At 46.0% G+C, this 19,697-nt stretch overlaps 1 protein-coding gene across 1 annotated transcript; it reads right to left on the bottom strand.

The window, feature by feature from the left end:
- Window positions 1–880: 880 nt before the first annotated feature.
- MATN1 (matrilin 1) lies at window positions 881–17,803 on the bottom strand. Its single transcript, XM_048969155.1, has 8 exons — window positions 17,493–17,803; window positions 14,612–14,958; window positions 9,956–10,178; window positions 7,616–7,741; window positions 6,923–7,336; window positions 5,574–5,726; window positions 4,933–5,013; window positions 881–2,060 (listed from the first exon to the last, which is right to left on the bottom strand). The coding sequence occupies exons 1-8, from the start codon at window positions 17,578–17,580 to the stop codon at window positions 2,011–2,013; spliced, it is 1,482 nt and encodes a 493-aa protein (XP_048825112.1). The 5' UTR covers window positions 17,581–17,803; the 3' UTR covers window positions 881–2,010.
- Window positions 17,804–19,697: the final 1,894 nt, after the last annotated feature.

The following is a 19,697-nucleotide window of genomic DNA, read 5'->3' on the forward strand; positions in this document are numbered from 1 at the left end:
TGCGCAGTACTGAGTTTTATGCTGCAAGTTGTTGGGTTAAACTGGCAGTAAGAAATGTAGAATGAAGGGATGCAGTTTCTGTGAAGGTGAGGATCCATCCTTCACATTACGTACCTTTTATCACATTACCAAGTCAGCCAGATGGATCAAACAGTAGTGGAATGACGACAGTAGTACTTTTTTCACATAGACATTTCCGTGGGTGCCAAGATGGATTAAAATCAAATCCATCTTTTAGTTCCTGGTTTACCCACCTCTTGTCCCTGGAGATATAGTGCTGGCATTTTTGAGCCCAGGCAATTTTCCACTGGAGCCAGTAGGGGTCATGGTAAGAACTGTTAAATCTTGTCCTTATTTTCTGGTCTGTATCTTACCCCTAGTTTCAAGCAGAAGAGAAAATAAATAAGCAGAGGAGTTGCTAGAGGTTATTCTGGGATCTAGGCTACACAAGATTGGATTGAGACTGCTAAGTTTTGCTATCAAATCCTGACTGCAGCTCCTCGGTATAATGCTTGGAAATGTGAGGACTTATTCCTCCAAGTTGGTAAAGAAGATTTTTGTTTAGAGAGAAAGGTCTCAGTATCTCTACAGACCTGATTCTTCTCTAGTGCTGAAATAAAAGGTTGTGACTTGAAATGGAGGCTTTCCTGTCTGCTGCCAAGATTATGGAGAGGTGTTGGTGTCAGGAATGAAATCAAACCTTATAGAAATAAATAAATTTAAAATCATTTTAAAAGTTTTTAGCAAACTTTAATCTTTACCCAGAAAAAATCTGCAATGGCATCATTTCTGAACAGGCCAGGTCATCCTTGAAAGCTTTTCACATAGTCTCAAGTATAAATATTTTGATACAACCCCCCCTCCCCCCCCCCCAAAAAAAAAAACCGAAAACAAATCCCTCCAAACTCAACTCCTTGTGTTCACGTTCAGTGGCGCAGCATCGTGTTGTGTAATCATGGCCTCCTCACTCTGCTCCCAGCCACCCCACATCTCTAGCAGAAGGCAGTGGGATGCTTCTGGCCCGCACTGCGCTTTTATTTTTATTTCTTTCTTGCCAGCGCTGGGGATCCAGCATCCAGGAGAGGATGTCTGAAGATGTTGAAATAGGCTGACTGGCTGCTGAGGTGTGAAGAGGTGTGGGCTGAGGAAGGAGCTGGTGGTCACTGCAGTGATGAAGGCACCGCTTCCATCGGCAGCAACTTCAGCAGCAGTTCCCTGGGTTCTCGGTAGGAGCTGAGCTGTGGGTGGAGGACAGAGAGCTGAGGAGCACACCTGGGCTGCTGCTAACAGCGCTGCCTTGTGCTGCAGAGCCACGACTGCAGGCTCCTTGTACACCATCTCAGGACGTCGCCAGAACGGGTCTACCTCAGGCAGGAGCTCCTTCACTCAAACATCACGAGAACAGCTGCTAGCTAGGAAGGCTGAGCTTTTTGTCTTTCTGTGTTTTACAGTAGCTATGGATAAACCCAGTGAGCAGCAGCATCCTAATCTATCTTATCTGTGATGCAGATCATTACTATACTTCACCTACTAACTGACAAATGGTTCATGTTTACAATAATAAGCCCATCAGCTGCTCCGGTTCTCTTTTTACACAGCATCTGAATTGATTTTAAGTCACTTTGACTTTTAAATTAAATTACCTCATGCGTACAAACAGAAGATATGGAAGAACTCAGCAAGGATTCACAGTAATCAAGTACTTTTTAACACACATATATATTAAGCTTTAAATCAAAAACAAATCTTCCCCATTTTTTTATATATGCACTCTATATGATGCAGTGAACATGAGCATGGTCTAGCTCCCGGCCACGCGGTGCTCTGCCTGTTATACAATGTCTGCTGTACTGCTCTACTTTTTCCTTTTTAAACAAATGCAGGTAGACTAGACTCTTTAAAAGAAATACAAGCTGGCCATAGCGCTGTGGCTGAGCTGCCCTCCGTACAAAGGAAGGAATTCTAGTTTTGTTACATCAGGAAAGACGGGAATAGAACTTTTTGGGGGTTTTAGATGATTTTATTCTCCAGGGCTTCAATCCTTTTTGCCACAGCTTCCAGTGAGCGAGAGTTAAGGTGAAAAATGACAGTGCATATCAGTGATTCATTGCTCAAATCTTCCCTGCACAGTGAATGGAGCTGCCTGCTGGGAGCAGGTAGCAGAGGAGTGCTGCCGTCATCTACCTGGCATTTCCACAGCTGTTCAGGCTGATGAACTTCTGTTGAAGGTGGAAAATGTTTATACATGCACAAACACTCACGTACCTATAAATTTACTTTAAATATAAGAATGGTTGGTGTGTGTTTTGACCGGTTGAGAGAATTCCTGACCTTGAGCAGTTTGGGTTGCACAGAGAGCAGAGCACATTGCTTTTCTTAGAGTTACACTGTCTTGCAATTTTCTGCTCTTTTCACTAATTGCTCTTCATGATGTGCCTGTGAGCGGCAACCCACTGGGTGAGAACTACTGATTTACTCTGACCTTTTGCTTAATACAAGTCATGAATTTCACTCAATTTGATGTAAAGAGGAGAAAACATACTGTGTAACTGAAAGAGCAAGCCACAGAAATGCATGTATAAATTAAAATGTTTCTGAAATGATATTCTCTCCTAATTTTCAGTAATGAAGTCTCTCTCTGACCATTCTGTGAGCTGCTCCAGTGTTTCACTAATTCCTCTCTGCATGAGGCATTTGAAGTTTATTCACATTTCTTTTTCTTATTTCTCTTCCAAGAATTCCCAGTCTTTGTGCAATATCACAGAATCATTAAGGTTGGAAAAAGCCTTTCAGATCATCTAGTCCAACTGTCCACCTACCACCAATCCTGCCCACTGAACCACATCCCTAAGTACTGCACCTACCCTTTCCTCCAACACCTTCACACTGTGCTGGGCAGCACGTTCCAACACCTCACCACACTTTCCGAGGAGAAATTCTTCCTACACCTCACATCCTATTTCTGCTACCTGGGAGAAGAGGCTGACCCCTCCCTCGCCACAGCAATGCGGTCTCCCCTGATCCTCCTCCTGCCCACATGGAACCATCCCATCTCCCTCAGCCTCTCCCCACAGCACTGTGCTCCAGAGCCCTCGTAGCTCCGTTCCTTTCTCTGGACGCACTCCAGGGTCTTTCTTGTAGTGGGGGGCCCAGCACTGAGCACAGCATTGAGGTGCCATGCAGAGGGATGGACACCTCCTGCTCCTGCTGGCTGCACCGCTGCTGACACAACCAGGATGTCGTTGGGCTCCTCGTCCCCCTGGGCACCCTGCTGGCTCACGTTCAGCAGTTACCAGGATCCTGCTCCTCCACACAGCTCTCGGCTGCTCTGCCCCACGCCTGCAGCACCGCGTGGGGCTGTTGTGGCCGAAGTGCAGGACCTGACACTTGGTCTCACTGAGCCTCATCCTGCTGGCCTCAGCCTAGCGACCGACCTGTCCAGGTCCTGCAGTAGGGCCTTCCTACTCTCAGGCTGATCAATACTTCCTCCCTAGTTGGTGTCATCTGCAAACTGATTGAGAATGCACTCAATTCCTTCATTCAAATAATCAATAAAGATATCAAACAGGGCCAGCCCCAGCACAGCCCCTGTGGAACGCCACCTGTGTCCAGTTTGCAGTCAGATGTAACGCCATTCATCACCACTCTCTGGGCCTAGAACCCAGCAAAGATTGTTCCTGTCCAAGCCAAGGGCTGCCAGCTTCCCCAGGTTCTGACTGAACCTGATCCCTTGGTTGTCCCTCACATGGCATGTGATCACACTCAAAGATGATCTGATCCATAACCTTCCCTGGCACTGAGGTCTGGCTGACAGGCCTGCAGTTCCCTAGATTCTCCTACAGCCCTTCTTATAGATGGGCGCCACACTGTCAAGTCTCCAATCATCTGAGACCTCTCCAGTTGACCAGGAATGCTGATGGATGGTAGAAAGGGGATTCACAATCACCTCTGCCAGCTCCCTCACACCTCAGGTGGATGCAACAGAATACGACAGAATCCAGAAGGAAACAGGTGGTCCTAGCCCAGCCAACTCCCTATGGACACATCCTTTATGTCTTAATGAGCATGGTGGTGGTGGGTTAATGATTGCACTTGATGATCTTAGACATTTTTTCTGACCTTATTAATTCTATGATTCTGTGACAAAAAAGAATCCCACAGACACAGGGGATCAAACTCACCTCATTGAAGATATTTGCAGTGAGCAGTTATGTGAGACAGTGAGCAGTTTCTCAGCACTGGAATTTGACCACTGGAGAGAAATTGGACCTAAGCAGTGCAATTCCCCTGACTTCACCAAGACCACCAACTACATGGTCAGAAGTGTTGTGCTGTAGAAGACTCTCTTTTTCAACAGCTCTGTGGAGAGTTTAGGCAGCCAGGTCAGGTATTTGTATTGTAGACATTTACTGTTGCATAAAAAGCATTTCATCTACAGAGCTTTAATGACTTATCATTTGCACACAGGCACCAGCGTTTTTGTTTCTTTCTGCTCGCCGGCCGATGACAGCCACTGCTGCTCTCAGCCCACATTCTGGCTGCATCACAGGACCCGCAGCACACAGAGGCAGCGGCAATATCCGATACAGGAACCTAGCTTCCACACTTCTGGCATCGGCATCGTTTAAGCATCTTCCTAAAAACTGACTTAGGATCTGATGTCTGCATGTTGCTACTGCCTCCAATGATTTAGCATATTCTACTTTGATTCTATTGCTTTCAGTCTATTTCTTATTTTGTGTCAGGCCAGTACCCTGAGCTCTAGCACAGGAATTCTTCCTCCTGGACACATTCAGAACCTAACTGTCTAGTTTCCCAGCTTCCTGACTGTTATCTGAACTGTTTTCCCCATGGATAGACTTTCTCAGGTGGTCCCTCCCGAAAGCCCAACCCAGCCCACTGGGTTCTGAACACAGAGCTTCCAAAGGATATATTTCCGTTGCAATGTATTGATGAGTTCTTCTACTTTTGCCTGGAACTTCACAATAGATTTACATTCGCATGGATCTTCCTCTGTGGACCAGAGTATCAAGAAGATGTGTTAAGTGACACAAAAAAGAATTAAAATCACTGAGATGTGAAGTAAAGCAAGTCATATTCTTTGTCATAAACAGGAAGGAAATAAAAATACCATTCATCCTAATTACTGACTGATCACTTCTGCCTTTAACCTCAAATGACTAGGGACTCTTACACTTCATTGCATCCAGGACAGGCTCAAATCTTTCCTGGGCTTCCAGTTCCCTGAATACCCACTGAGATCTACTACTAATGCTTAAAGCGTGCCCTAAAAATTTGAATCTGATTGAAACAGATGTGTTCAAACGCGCTCAAAACAATCTTTGTTTGTGAGTTCATTTCCCAATAACATCACCATGGTGGGTCATACTGTTTGCTGCTCATAAACTTACGCAAAATAAAAATTTGGAGGTACTGTTTGCAATCTAAGAGTCAAGAAGTGTTGGAGCTTTGCTTCAGGTCTCCATTTCTTGAACAGACAGAGCAATGTGCATTCATCAGTTCTGCAAATGCTGTGAGTAAACCTCCCCCTCTACCCAGTCCCCCACTCTCACCAACGCAGATTTTCATTTGCAGCTTCTTCCCAATGTTGCTGATGGTTCTGAAGTCGGCTGTGTAGAAGTAGTGCTCAGCTACTGGTTCGGAAGCAATTTCCCTCAGCTCATCCTCCACTGCGTTACCGACTCCCACAGCAAACATCCTAAAGCCTGTAACCAATAAGAACCTGTCAGTTGGCACCAATCCTCTTCAACTTCTTGTCTTCAATTCTTGTCTGCCTTCTGCACCTCCATGCAACTCTACAGTTGTTAAATTGAAAACTTCTCTCTGCTATTACTGACTTATTTCAGGCCATCCGGGGTTCCGGATGCAGGCAAAGTTTTACTGGACTTATCTAGGCAATGACCACTGTCATCACAAGAACAATGATTTGGAGATGCAAGAAACAAAAGATCATTACAACACCTTGACAGGATAATGCATCCAACTAATAGGAAAGCAATGATACAGCAAAAGGAAACAGTGGAATTTTTCAAAATAGCCTGCAGCCACCATTCATCAGCCCCTCTCATAGCAAAGTCCCCTCTGCAATGGAGACCTGCATGTTTAGTAAAAGTGTGCTTGGATTGCTTTCCAGTATTGCAACTCATATTGTCTATCAAGACATTCTATGAGTTAAGAACACGAGCCCAGTTACTATGCATCACTACCAGAGATTGACTGCTGCTTTTGTCTTAAATCCTGCTTCTCTTGAACCCAACTGCAGTTTGCCTTGACTTGAACGATGATAATAGGCCTAGACTTCAGTAATGCTTTCCCTCCCTCCCCTTTTTGCCTTGTCTTTCTTCTTCTGGATCTTTTCAGCTTTTTTTTTTTCTTTTTTTTTTTTTTTTTTCCCAGCATTCAACTCAAGGAACATGTTTGGAATCTAGTGATAAGCATTTTTTATTTATCTCTGTGAAATCACTTACCAACTGATGTTGGGGATATCTGTGTAGGGAGAAGAGAGGAGGAGAAAATAAGGCCTGAAGTCTTGTTTCTATGCATACAGTTTGTAAGGACCTTTTGTCTTCTAAAGGCTGAACACTCACACAGCCTGTCGACTTGTTTAGTAAGCATCAGCATTTCATGACCTTGTGCTTGACCTGCTATTATGTACTAGCCCTTAGTCCCATCTAGTTGTTGAGACCGAATCTAAAAGGAAATGAAGGATTTAGCAATTCATGAACTTATTCACATGGGCTGCATCCATTTAACGCAGTGATGGCAGAAGACTGGGAAATGACCCTCAGCAGGAGGTCAGCAAAGGGGCAGATCTCACTGGATTTGCACTTTGTACAACTGATAGTAGATGCAGTGCCTGATCCAAGGGAGAAACGAGCCGCTGAAAGTTCAGTAGACCTACCTAAATCTTTGGCTTTCTTAGCAGCGTCGGTGATGTAATCTTGTGACCGTCCGTCTGTGAAGACGATGCCCACCTTGGGAACGCCAGGCCTGGCTCCATTAGCAATGGAGAAGGAACTGTCCACTAGGTACTTCAGAGCCTGGCCTGTCATGGTGCCTTTCTCCATGTAGGCCATTTTCTTGACTGCTGCTTTGATGTCCTTCTTGTTCTTGAACTGTCCCAGAGGAAACTCCTGCCTGACAGAGCTGGAGTACTGAACCAGGCCAACCTGGGCTTGCTTCTCTGACACCTCCAAGGATTCCACAATTTGGTTGATGAATTTCTTCACCAGCTCAAAGTTCTCAGGCCGAACGCTCTTGGAGCCATCAATCAGGAAAACGAGATCCAGGGCAGATCCTGACCCACCACTGCAAGCTGAAGCAAAATGAGAGAAGGGAGAGACGGCAACTAAGATTCTGCTTAATTGTATGAGCAGATGAAATCCTAATACCACTTCATTGCTAATGAAATATGCTAAATCAATCAAAAATCAACAACAGTTCACGCTCATGTTTTCAAAATAATCCTTGGTTGTACGTTCATGGTTTCTTTTTCCTCCTTTTCTGAACAGAACATGCAATTCTCTCAACCTTAACCCAATCCTACGATGGCAGACCACAGCGCAGCTCAGTGCAAATGGAAATCATTACGTACCACTGCAGGTCTTCCCATCATTGTTCAGCGTGAAGCCCTCTCTACAAGCACACTTGTATGATCCCGGGGTGCTGATACAGATCTGCTCACAGTCGTGGTCACCAGTGGCACACAGGTCTGACACCACTGCAAGAAAAAGTGCAGATCGAAACCAAACACCATGCCAAGGCTTCTCAACCTGAGCACACACTGCCCACGAAGAAAGCATCATATTTGTTCTATACACTCAGTGGTAACTAAACCCACCCTGCAGCAATATAAAGCAGCAGGAAGTCATTACTCTTTGATAGTAATTGAAGTAGAAAAAGCAAAGAGAAGTAGTGACAAGTCTCCAGACTGCAAGGCACAGCTAGGCCTAGATGTAGTTTCTACAGTGAGGGCAAAAACCATCTGTCTGTCAAGCATATCACAATGTAATTCCCTCTCCAAATATATGAGGTGAGATTTGGTTCCCAAACTACCATCTGGTCTGGCCAATACCCATTTTTTTCCAGCTATATGGTGCAATTATGATTTGTGAGTGCCATGTGCAGCTGCCATTCCTGGGTGGGATTCGTGCCCAAACGCACTTGGACTTCACTTCAGAGCTATCCTTGCACGTGCAACTCTCAGAATCGCTCTCTCCAAATATTTCTGCAACCATGCAGTTGGCTCCAACACTGGGCTCTCAGTTCTTTGAAGGCTGCAGAGTTTTGATGAGCCTAACTAGTAGCTGGATCAATAAGGGTCTCCCTTTCCCTGGACCCGTTGAACACTATGGGAAGCAGCTGGACAGTGCTGCGCAGTTCTTCCTGCTGTTGGTGGCCACAAACTGCTTTTCAATAGCAGGTGGTGTTTGGGTACATCTCCAAGGACAGCTCTGTGCAGCTGCTTGCATAGCATGATAACATCCCACTTGGCAGTTAATGCGGTGCTGCTCTCCGTTAGCTGTAATAATCCCTAGGACAGTGCTTCCCTCAGATGCATCTCTGGAGGTTTTTACCAGGGGGAGAACTTTGTCATCTGCATTTACACATTTGAAAAGCAAGGCACAGAAAGGACTTTTTTTTTTCCCCTCTGTCTTTTTGAATGACACCAATGCCAGAGCTTCCAAACATGCTGTCAGGCCTCTCTGTCTCCAGCTGACTCCTGACTCCAGGGCAGCCAACACAAACTCCCACGAATATTCATGCCCTGCCTTCCACCTTCTTGAATTCTGTCTCTGCTCCTCTTAGCATGTAGTGTTTGTTCCTTTCTTTCATGAGCTTCTGCTGCAGTGACACCTGATTATAATATATGACTCACTTTGTATTCAAATTTTTCCTCCTTCCTACAAGAGGATGAAGTTTTCCTTGACAGAAAGCTGCTCCCCCCATTATTTTCAAGCTGAAAGTTGATCATGAAGCATTACACCTCTTGAAGAATTGTTCTCAGATAGTTTTACACGTCCATATGTGTGTATTGGGTTGCAATGCCTTGCTGCAAGCACTGTGGTGCATTTAAGAACTGATTTAAGAACTTAACGCTTTAAGAAGCGTTGCCACACTGTGCTGAGGCAGGATGGGTGTGCGAAGCCCCCAGGCCCCTTCCCAACACATGGTGCTTTTTATAGACCACTTCCTACACATTTGAAAGCAATAAAGCTTTCTCATTGCATTCACTGCTTCGTGTAGGAGTGTGTTGTTCAACGTGTAGATCTGGTACTTAGGGACATGGTTTAGTGAGCAATATTGGTGGTGGGTGGACAGTTGGATTAGATGATCTTAGGGGGTTTTTCCAACCTTAGTGATTCTGTAAGTGACTGTAGAACAGCCAGGCTCTTTTTACATATTATGCAGAAATTATGAGATACTGCACCAACCAGGAGAGTTTTCCACCCCACAGAGCTTCCAAAAAAGTAACAGCAGTCAGGGAGAGGCGGCAGGGGAGTGAAACCAGCCCTTGTTTAAATGGGAACTCAGAAGATGAAACTGGCAGGGGAAACTGCAAGGCAGATCGTCAGTAGTGCCCTGCTACGTTAAACCTGAGGGCAGTGATTTCAGCTATTTAAAGATCATGTTTTCAAGGTTCTCTAGAAGTACGTGAATCATATTTACAAACTCTTCAAACAAATAAAGCCTTCTTTAAAGAGACATCTTTAACCAAAACCCGAAATTCCCTAAACAAAACCTCAAATTCCTGAAAGGCCACTTTGAAGAGCATCCATCTTCCATATTCTTTTCTTCTGCACACCCAAATCCTTGGCAGAAGGAAGCAGATGGATGAAGGATGATGACATGTGAGACTTCCACGTGAAAAGCTTGCTGGCAGCCACTTGTACTCCTTGGCTAGGAGCCTGAGGGGTGCGTGGCAAGGACTTACCACAGAATGCTTCTTGAAACTTGTGGGTCAGCTTCTCGATGACACTGTAGCTCTCCACGTAGTCCACGTGGTCATCCAGGGGCTCGCTTGCGATTTGCCGCAGCGTGTGCATGTCCACCCGGCCAACCCCGATGGCAAAGATCTCAATGCCAGCCTGCCTGGCCCTCGCTGACACGTCCTGCACTCCGTCCTGGGGACGTCCGTCAGTCACAACAATCGCCACCTACACAGAGCAGGGCACAGACCAGGCCTGGATGAGCGCTCGTTCTGCCATCGCTTGTGGCTTACTGCTTTACTAAAGGAGGTTTCACATTTCTAAAGTTAAAGAAGAAGGAAATGCCACCTCCTCCCCCTCTTCCTGTTCCTCCCGAGATCACAGGAGCCGTTCTCTTAATGTGTAGCTTGTGTCTTTCTGAGCTGCAAAGGTTAAACTGCCATGCTTTAATTATGGGACATCTGGTGCGTCTCGGCCCTAAGAAAAAGGTTGCACTCTCCATAAGCAAACTAACACCCAACCCAAACTTCAGCTCTCTTTGTGAAACCTCAGACAACAATAAGGACGACTGCCGGACTTTTATGGCGCCTTTGTCCATCTAAAAGTCTCAAGAGATGTTGTGGCAACGTGAGGAGGCTAAGGCTGCCCAGAGAGGCGGGGGTGCCCATCCCTGCAGACAGGCAGCGTCAGCTGGGAGGGCTCTGAGCACTGATGGAGCTGTGGGTGTCCCTGCTCAGTGCTGGGAGTTGGACCAGATGGCCATTCAGGGTCCTTTCCAGTGACTACTAGTTTAAGGCTTCTCCCCTTTTTAGAGACAGAGAAACTGAAGCTGAGAGAGGGGAAGTGGTCTGCCTGAGGTCCGGATGTGTCGGTGCCAGCCATGATCTCTGATTCCACCACAAATAGCAGCGTGAGATCCTGCACTGACTGACATCATCATTAAAATGCCAGCTGGTGCAGGTGGGAACTGGATTCTGCCCTGGGTGGCGGAACCCTAAACTGCAGGAAAGCCTCTAGGAGTCCTGCTGCTGCTAGGCTTTCTATTTTCCTCTTTTTCTTCTTTTGCTAAGTGACATTGTCACAAAATCTTCATGCTCCTTTTTTAGCAATTCAGCTGCTCCTGCCACTTTTCCTTGCAATTGTTTCGTTGTGACATCACTGTCAATACAATCAGCAGGAGCAGCTAGCTGCAAGCAGAGAACAAAAATCCACAGTGCAAGCAAATAGCAGGATACAGAAAACATCATCTGCAGATGCAACTGGGAAGACCCTCCAGCTGCTCAGTTAGGACAGTGTGACAGCTGTTTTGCACCCTTAGCAGGGAGAAATCATCTTTTAAGGTCAGAAGTGGGGTTCCGTACCTCATGTCTCCAAGGAGCCCAGTTGGACTTGATGATCTTAGTGATCTTTTCCAAACCCTATTGATTCCGTGATTCCGTGAAGCTTCTCCTTCCCCTCTCTGCCCGCCCTTCCACAGTGGGGTGGCTGAATGCTGCGCCCCGGGCATTTCCAGTACTCAACCTGCTGCCCTGTCCAGAGCTTTCCTTCTGAATGAGAGATGGGTGAAACTGGAAAAATGTGGAGCTTTTAGTCTGGTGAAGCAGCAGCCAGCCGTGCAACCATTCCTTCTGCCAGGAGAGAGAGCCCTTGGCTCAGCAGCAGCGCTGGGATGCGCTGCCAATTAGGGCTTATCTGGAGCCAAAAGCCTGTCAGGAAACAAGATGTTCTATCAAGTGGCTTCTGCGAGGAGCACTACCCATGAGCAGGTTTCTGCCAGCACTGCGTGCCTTTCTTGCAGCATTTGTCATAGGACAGAGGTGTTCTGTGTCCTCCTGGCATCTGTCTAAAGAAAGTGATTCTCCCAGTTTGATCAGTTCCTTAGGTTCTTCATACTGGAGTGGCTGAGCCCCAGATACAGCCCAGGAGACATCTGGCAGCAGCATCCATGTCTGGATCTGATGGGAAAGGTTTTCATAATAAAACACAGCGTGCTCAGAAGTTGTACTGCTTTCTGAGCTGCTGCTGGAATTGGGGAGAAGAACATTTGGAGGCACAAAGAATCTGGATCAGGCACTGGGAATTTATCAGCGAGCCCATGGCTGAAATGAACGTAACCTCGTTTGCTAAGACACACGAGTGCTCATGGGCGTCTCTGGGAGGTCATAATTCATGTGCCGTGTGCAGGCAATCCAGCAGCTAATGAGGCAGCAGCATCTCCTGATGCAGTGCATTACATGAACGTTGTAACAGCACCAGCAGGGGATTGGGAAGGAAGTTGAATAGCCCCCTGATTTGCTCAGCAATTTGACAATCTATTTGTTGTTCTTTCTGAAGAAAGATAAAAGTAATTGGGCATCCCTGTAGTTTTGATAGAGGTATAAAGAGATGTTACTTGGAGCTCCTGCAGAAACAAATAGTTTTTTTTCCCTGTCCTGTGGTGATTATTTGCTGCACAGAGCACAGCAAGACTGAATGAATGATCTGGTTGTGCTGACCGATCCCACGTGTTTGGAAATCCTAGTGCTGATTTCCATGAGGTCATGCTGGATTTCTGCTGTGCAAAGGAGCAAGAGATGTATGCAGCTGAAATTACTGTGGCCTATCCATCATCCAAGGCAAATTAGGGGCTCATCCTGAGCAGAATGAAGGTCTGAGGAGGGAGAGTTTACTGGGCTTGTTTTACACTGGGATACCTTGGGCTGGAGGTACTGGCCAAGAATTAGTGCAGTGAGAAAGGAAATGAGATTTTTTGCAAGGGTGTATTGGAAGAATAGAGAAATAAATGGCCATTTTGCCTTTTGATATTCAGCAGTGGTCTGGCATTCAAACTGCTGGGATTTTTTTTGTGTGGAAGGCAAAACGTCTATTTTGTTCATGTTAGGTTTTTTTTCCTTCTCATTTCAAGCAGGGTAAGAATTTCTGAGAAGCAGAAACAGATATCATTCAGATACTTCTTGTTGCAGTTAAGTTGCTGTTCTTGGGCTAAGCAATACCCAACAAGACAGACATTTCCTACAACTTTTTTCTTCCAGATAGAAAGTCACTGAGCGTGGCCATGGATGATACTCCTCGGGGGTCACCTGCAGCTCCTGCTCTGCCCATGCATTCCCAGCACTGGGTGCTCTGGCCAAATCTATCCCCTTCCACTGGCTGCATGGAATGGTTTCAGTGGAAGAAATGTCTCTTGCTGTTGGATTTTCAGCTGGTGGCTCCTATGCTTGAGGAGTGATGTGATAGCGATGGCAGATCAGAGGAGTTTCTCTGGAGCAAACTGCCAACAAAACCTCATGAAAGTTTCTTAGATGTGATTTTCCCAACTTATTGCTCTTGGCTTTCTTCCTATTGTGTCAAGCCAGACTTAGGCTTAAAATACAGACAATTAGGTTAAAATACGGAGAATCTCATGATAAAAGACAATATGAAATCGGATTCATTAACATTTGCAAGTTCCTTATAGCTCAGCAGGGTGAAGGAGCACAAGAGACAATCAATGGGTGGTATTTTTAGGAGATAGACTCATTTTTCGTATTTTTTTGTGAATTCCAGTCCAGTCCAGCCTTCATGTTGCTGATTGTTGGAATTGGAGGATTTTTAGCAGTGTTTCATTTTTTGGTGATATTTTTGACTTGCCATCCCCAAGCATCCCCAAGCATCATGGAAATGTATTGCTCTGCCTTCCTTGGAGCTTTACTATCAGTGAGGAAAACTGAAAGTGTCTGATGTTCCAAAAATGTTGTAGTCAGGAGAAAAATCCTAGGCTTCCTCGCTCCATCAGCTGGGCTCTCGTCCAGCTGCTGGAAAGCTGTCAGTGCTTGCTAAAGCCTTTGCTTATTTTTCTGGTCTGATCTCATAGCAGACAGCCAGTGGAGCTGGCACAGGACAAAAAGTCCTGAGAAGCTCAGGATGTTTAGCTAAAACACATATTGTCAATAATAAACATTTTCCACATGCTCAGATTAGAGTTTTCCTGATGACCATCGCTGGGCTGAGGTCTGGTTGCCTTCAGGGACAAATCCAGAGGGATGGATGAGGTATCTGGGGAATATTTCTTTAAAGGCTGAGTTTCCTGGATGGGGAATCTGGGTCAGGAGTGGTGATGCCCATTGCAGCCAAGTGTGGAATTAATCTGATTTTATACCACAGTCTGAAATGTTAAATAGTCACTGAAGTCTGTGTACATGAAGAAAATACCCGGAATGGAAGACACAGCTGTTAGCCAGTCTATGAAAAACTAGTAGAGCACTGGAGGGTTCAGAAACAGCACTTTGCTTTGTACACAGAACTGAAAGGGCCCATGTCAAAGGAAACTTTCAGAAGATTGTCACACATTTCATTACGGTGGATTTGGAAGCATTTTTGTTACCACTTGTTGGGGAGGATGGCTGTGAGCATGCTCATGCCTAGCGGACCTGGCTGTATCAATGTCTCAGGGTGGCGCATTGCCCTCAGTGAGCAGAGCCACTGTTGTCCTACACACAGACAATCACTGTTTCTCCTTTTCTGATTTTCCTAACCATTCCACAGTGTGTCATGTGAAACAAGACTTCCAATAAAGGGACAGCGTGCTTGATCTAGCGATTGGCAGCCCTGCCCATGGCAGAGGATTGGAACTAGGTGATCTTTGGGGTCCCATCCGACCCAAGCCATTCCACGATTCTTACCTTATTAATATTGGGAGATCTGAGCCTGGCCCCTTCTGCGTCACTGAAGGCCCGGCTGATGGCAAACTGGATGGCCAGGCCGGTCATGGTCCCCGTGGAGAGCGGCTCTATCCTGCGGACCGCCTGCAGGAGCCCGGCCTTGGTTTGGTGAGTCTTGAGGGAGAACTCATTCTTGACTGCGCTGGCATAATTGATGACCCCGACCCGCGTGGAGTTGGGGCCCACGTCCAGCCCCTCGATCACGCGCGACAGGAAGACTTTGACCTTCTCGAACTCCTGCGGGCGCACGCTCCGAGAGCTGTCAATGATGAACACCAGGTCGGTGGGTTTGGTTCTGCACAGGGTGCCTGGGAAGGATGAGGAGGGAGAAGAAAAAAAAAGAAAAATATGCAAAGAGGGACAAAATAATTCCTCTTACAGCAGGCAGCCGAGGCTAGATGACCTGCGAGCCCCAATCCTTTCTGTCCCTGTCTCAGAGAGGCCCTGGGAGACCAGTTTAACCTAATACTTCCAAATGCTCTTTTGCCTTTCATAAAAACTTCTGTAAGAGAAACACATTTAGCTGTTGACAATATGTACTCCTACAGCAGCTCTGCACTTGTGGGAGCGGGTTCCCACTTGTCACACCAGGCTATTGCTAATGGCTATAGGAAACTTAATGGAAGGAGGAATTTAGCTGAATTAAAGCCTGTTATATACGCTCCCGTATCAAAGAAGGTCTCAAAAGAACTCACTGTGGTGTATAAGCAAGCTACGTGGGTATTAATTAATGAGCTTGTGTCTTCGTCATGCATGACCAGAAGCAGGAATGAAACTCAGCAGTTCAGATTCAGTCGCGAATCACGACTCCCAGACTAACTAACCAACGTAACAATCCAGTCTTGTGTTTTTCAGCTAGTGGCACTAATAATGAAATAGAGCAAAGACCAGCACGGCTTTATGTCTGTGAGCTGGTGAGGGAAAACACAATAGAGAGATGTAGAACCGTGCAATTGATGGTTAATCTCTACAAGCCACTGGTAAGGCATGAATATCCACTCTAAAAGATAAATAGTATAAATGGGAAACATTAGCAATGCAAACAGCTGACTAATATTTTTCTTTCCAATTTCTCATTTTCATGCTGTTTTCCATCCTAAAGTTCAGCTGTGACAAAACATAAAAAGGACTGACATTTTTTATGAATTTTGGAATGAATTGATCCATTTTCCTCACCAGATCTATAGCATTCTGGTCTTTATTTTTTTCTATCATTTAACCTGCCTCTATAGGGTCATCAAGAGCTCTGTTAAGATTTGATTTCCGCAGAGAGGGATGATATAGGTTATATCATAAAAGAGATTTCTGTGGACAGATTTTTAAATGTGAGCTTTTGGGCCAACAAATCTGCTCTAAATTATGACATAAATATTACAGCTAGTCCTCAGTGTGAAATCTAATGTGGCTCTCAGTCTTTCAGACACATGAAAATAAATACCCTGTGATGTATCCATAAAGAATATAATCAGGTTAGTTTCCTGGGAGACATGAACGCTGAATCTGCTTCTGGCTCCCAGAAACGTCTGAGCGATGTGGTGTGCAGAAGAGAAGAGGGCAGTCGTTGCTCCATCAGGTGCTCTAGTTTCCACTAAAAACCTTTTCCCATAGGGGTGGCTTTCACTTTGCCACTGTAATTCATTTCAGAGGAAGGGAAAACTCACTTGGCAGATCCCTCACATTGCAAATCCCTTCAGCAGGGGGTGGTTTTGCCCATTTTACAGGAAATACAAAGAAAAATGCAAGGTCTTGCAATCAGCTCCTCTACAAATGAAGCATGGATTCCCCTTTGCTGCTGTGGCTAATCTGTCACATCTGCTTTGAGTGACAAACCAAACAAAAAAAAAGCTCTTTTTTTTCCCCTTAGGAATAGTCAGATCAAATGGGAGTTTTGCAGCGTGTTTTCTTTTTGTGTAGAAGCTCTGAGATAACATTTTGAATCTCCTTTTTTTTTTAAATTTTATTTTATTTTATGAAAGTGCAGTGTATTGTATTCCTGGGAAATAGAACATATCAGATGTAAGTGCTGGGATTTAGCACACATCAGGCTCTGCAGGACAGACAGACCCCCAGGAGGTGATGGCTCTGGGTGACGTCCCAACTCAGCATAGTTTACTTCAAAGTGGAATGAAACCAGAATTGAAATCCTCTGGTTTTAAAAACATCCACACCTGAAGCTATTCAGGAGCAGCTGAACTTCGTGCATCAATTTAGCAGAAAATCTCTCTCAGGGCATCCTTGCCACATTAATTAAAAGAGCAGGAAACCTACCTAGTAATTCAGAATGAAATGCTGTTTATTTTAGAAATAGCGATTGCTCACGGTAGGGCTGGTTGAATGAGCACTCTGTTCGGTTTCCTGGCTTCGTAGAATCATCGAATCACTAAGGTTGAAAAGATCACTAAGATCATCAAGTCCAACCATCAACCCATGCCGACTGCAGCAGTGCTTAGCAGCTCTGCAGCGAATATAACTCTCCCTTTGTTCATCAGAAGAGATGGTCAGTGCATCAGGGAAGTGCCCTTCGTAGCAGCAGCAAATGCCACAGTCACTGGCACGTCTATTTTACTTACTGTGGGCCCAGAGCTGCTGCCGTGGGGCCGGAGCCAACCCAGTGCTGCCTTTGCTGCGCTCAGCTCAACCTCCCAGCTTTGCTTCAAAGCAATGAAACAGGCAGAAGGAGTTCATCTCTATGTCTGTCTGCCTGGTGGAAAATAGTGGAGGAAGCTGTCTGCTTTTTGGCCAGAAGTTGGGTGTTGCTTCCTCCTTCAGCGCCCTGCACTCCCCAGCAGGTTGGTGACCAGAATTCGGGGACAGAGCCCACAAGCATTCAGCTCCCACTTACCTCTGGGCTGAGGAGGTGCCCCCCAGACTCCACAGCTCTGGAGGAGAAGCAGCAAGGAGAGTGGCAAGGTGGCGAAAATCCTGTCCATGGCTGCGGAGGAGCTGCCGGAGGTTGGATGCGGAATGGCACACGGGAGCCTTGGCCCTGAGGTATTAACCTGCCCTTCCTTGGGGAGGCAAGGGGCCAGCCCCTGACACGTGTGAGGGGCCGGGGGGGCACTGAGGGGCGAGTGAGAAGGGCTGGGAGAAAATATTGCACAAAGGTGGGGAGGAGGTGGACGTCCAGCCCTGCCGGCCCCTCCACAATGGCTCCATTGCTCGGAGAAGGGGATGGGAAGCTATAAAGGGACCCGCAGCCACGCGGTATGTGGGGAATCTGGGATGGGAACAGTGGGAGCAGTGAGGGCAGCCCTGGGGAGCTGGGGTTAGCCTGTCGACCTCCAGCTCCCATCTGCATATCTTCGCTTCCTTTGCTTAATTTGTGGGCTAGAGCTCTGTCACGGGAGGAAGGGAGAGGAAGAGGAGAGCAGGCGCAGGGGCAACGCGTGGGATGCAGAGCAAATTCCTTCCTGAGAGGAACAGTCGCTGCTCTATGAGGCTGTGAGCAGAGGCAGAGGGAGAAAGAACGCAACAGTCTGAGTTAGATAAATAGAGGAGCAGCGCGGGACGGACGGGCAGATTATAAGTTTGATTTATTTTTAACAGAGGAGCGATCAGCTCCATGCAGCTCCAGCCACAAGAAGCCAATAATCTGAATCCACAAATAAGACCAATGATGCTGCAAGAGAGCAGAAATCCAGTGTCTCCTTTCTGGAAGAGCAGCAGGGAGATTTTCTACTAGAGTAAGATGAATTTAATGATGGGTCCATTGCAAAGCTGTGCATCTATTTTCTTTTAATTAACTGCTGTATTACACTGATTAAAGCCCTAGATGTTGATGTTGTCTTTGCCCACTTTTCAGCTGCACCCTCAGAGTGCTCACGCATTGCATTTGCATTGTGTTGGTGCAGCACTGGCAAACCACCCGTGATCCAAAGGGCTGTTCTTCCCTCACTCAAGTCCATATTACTCCAGAAGTGCTTTGACAGACTGAGAGCTCCTGGAGAGAAGGGCTGTTTGACTATGCAGAAGGGGACCTGCCTTTAGTGGTGCTGCCAGACTGTTCTTTGCTCATTCAACATTAAAAGCTTTGATCAAAATATTTAAAGATATTGCAGAAGGTGAGGAGGGATTAGTATAGAAAACACAAGCAGATCTTTGTGTGGACGTTTGCATGCACAAGGACGCTTGTATAAAAACTTCACAAAAGCTTAAGGCTGTGAGTAGATGCATGAAGATGTATGTGTAAATGAAAATACATGCTTGCAAATATGGTTGCACATATGTGCTTACGTATCCATTTGTATGTGTGCACATACATGCAGACATAACTCCTCCTTGCATGGTGTGTGCACAGATGCATGGATTTCTGTGAGTTCAAACATGTATAAATCCAGTGTGTGTTTATAGGATATAATTTGTCCCACAGATAAGTAGAACAGGTACAGACACACTGGCCATTAGTGGGGAACAAAGTGAAATGCAAGCATAAAGTCCTGCAGATTTAGCCTCCAGCCCTGTCTGTGATGGGGTTTCTCCTCTTGCTCTGCCATACATACAAGGACCCATTGGTGCAGACAGTGCTTGCCATGAATAGGATCATTCAGAGCCCTCTGTAAATGAAGTCTCTATGACTGTTCTTGCTGAAGAAAATATAAAGTTTCTCTGTGTCATTTTGCTGCTAATTAATAAAGAAGGATAAATACATTTCAGGTGAATATTTTCTCTAGCAGAGGTTGGGGCACACAGGCAACATTAAAGCTTTGAAAATAAGGCGAGAGGCAAAGGTGTGCTGGATACTGTAGGTCTGCAGTTATACCTCTGTAAAAGCGGTATTTATTTTTAAAATATGAAACATAATTTTCCCCCAGGCCTCCAAAAATGAAAACACTGGACTCAATATTCCAAGGGGAAAATATGCATTTAAAGCTCTTCCCAAGCCCACTTGCAACGTAAACAGACAAACCATTAATGGGCTCTTGTGCTCTCTGGTGCCCATCGTCAGATGAAATGGTTTGGAGACAGTGAGCCTGGCTGCTGTGTCAGGGCCTGGAGGGGTCAATCCTCGAATACCCGCTGCCTTTGTTCTTTGGTTGCCACATCTGCC

The sequence above is a fragment of the Lagopus muta genome, chromosome 23 (genome assembly GCF_023343835.1).
Source record: "Lagopus muta isolate bLagMut1 chromosome 23, bLagMut1 primary, whole genome shotgun sequence".
NCBI classification, from domain to species: Eukaryota; Metazoa; Chordata; class Aves; order Galliformes; family Phasianidae; genus Lagopus; species Lagopus muta.

Excerpts from the sequence above, each read along its gene's own strand:
- MATN1 (XM_048969155.1), bottom strand. The coding sequence starts at position 17,580 with ATGGACAGGATTTTCGCCACCTTGCCACTCTCCTTGCTGCTTCTCCTC. Across the intron at positions 5,727-6,922 it reads TAAGAAAGCCAAAGATTTAG|GCTTTAGGATGTTTGCTGTG; the intron begins GTAGGTCTACTG and ends TATTGGTTACAG. Across the intron at positions 2,061-4,932 it reads CAATACATTGCAACGGAAAT|TGGAAGCTGTGGCAAAAAGG; the intron begins ATATCCTTTGGA and ends ACTCTCGCTCAC.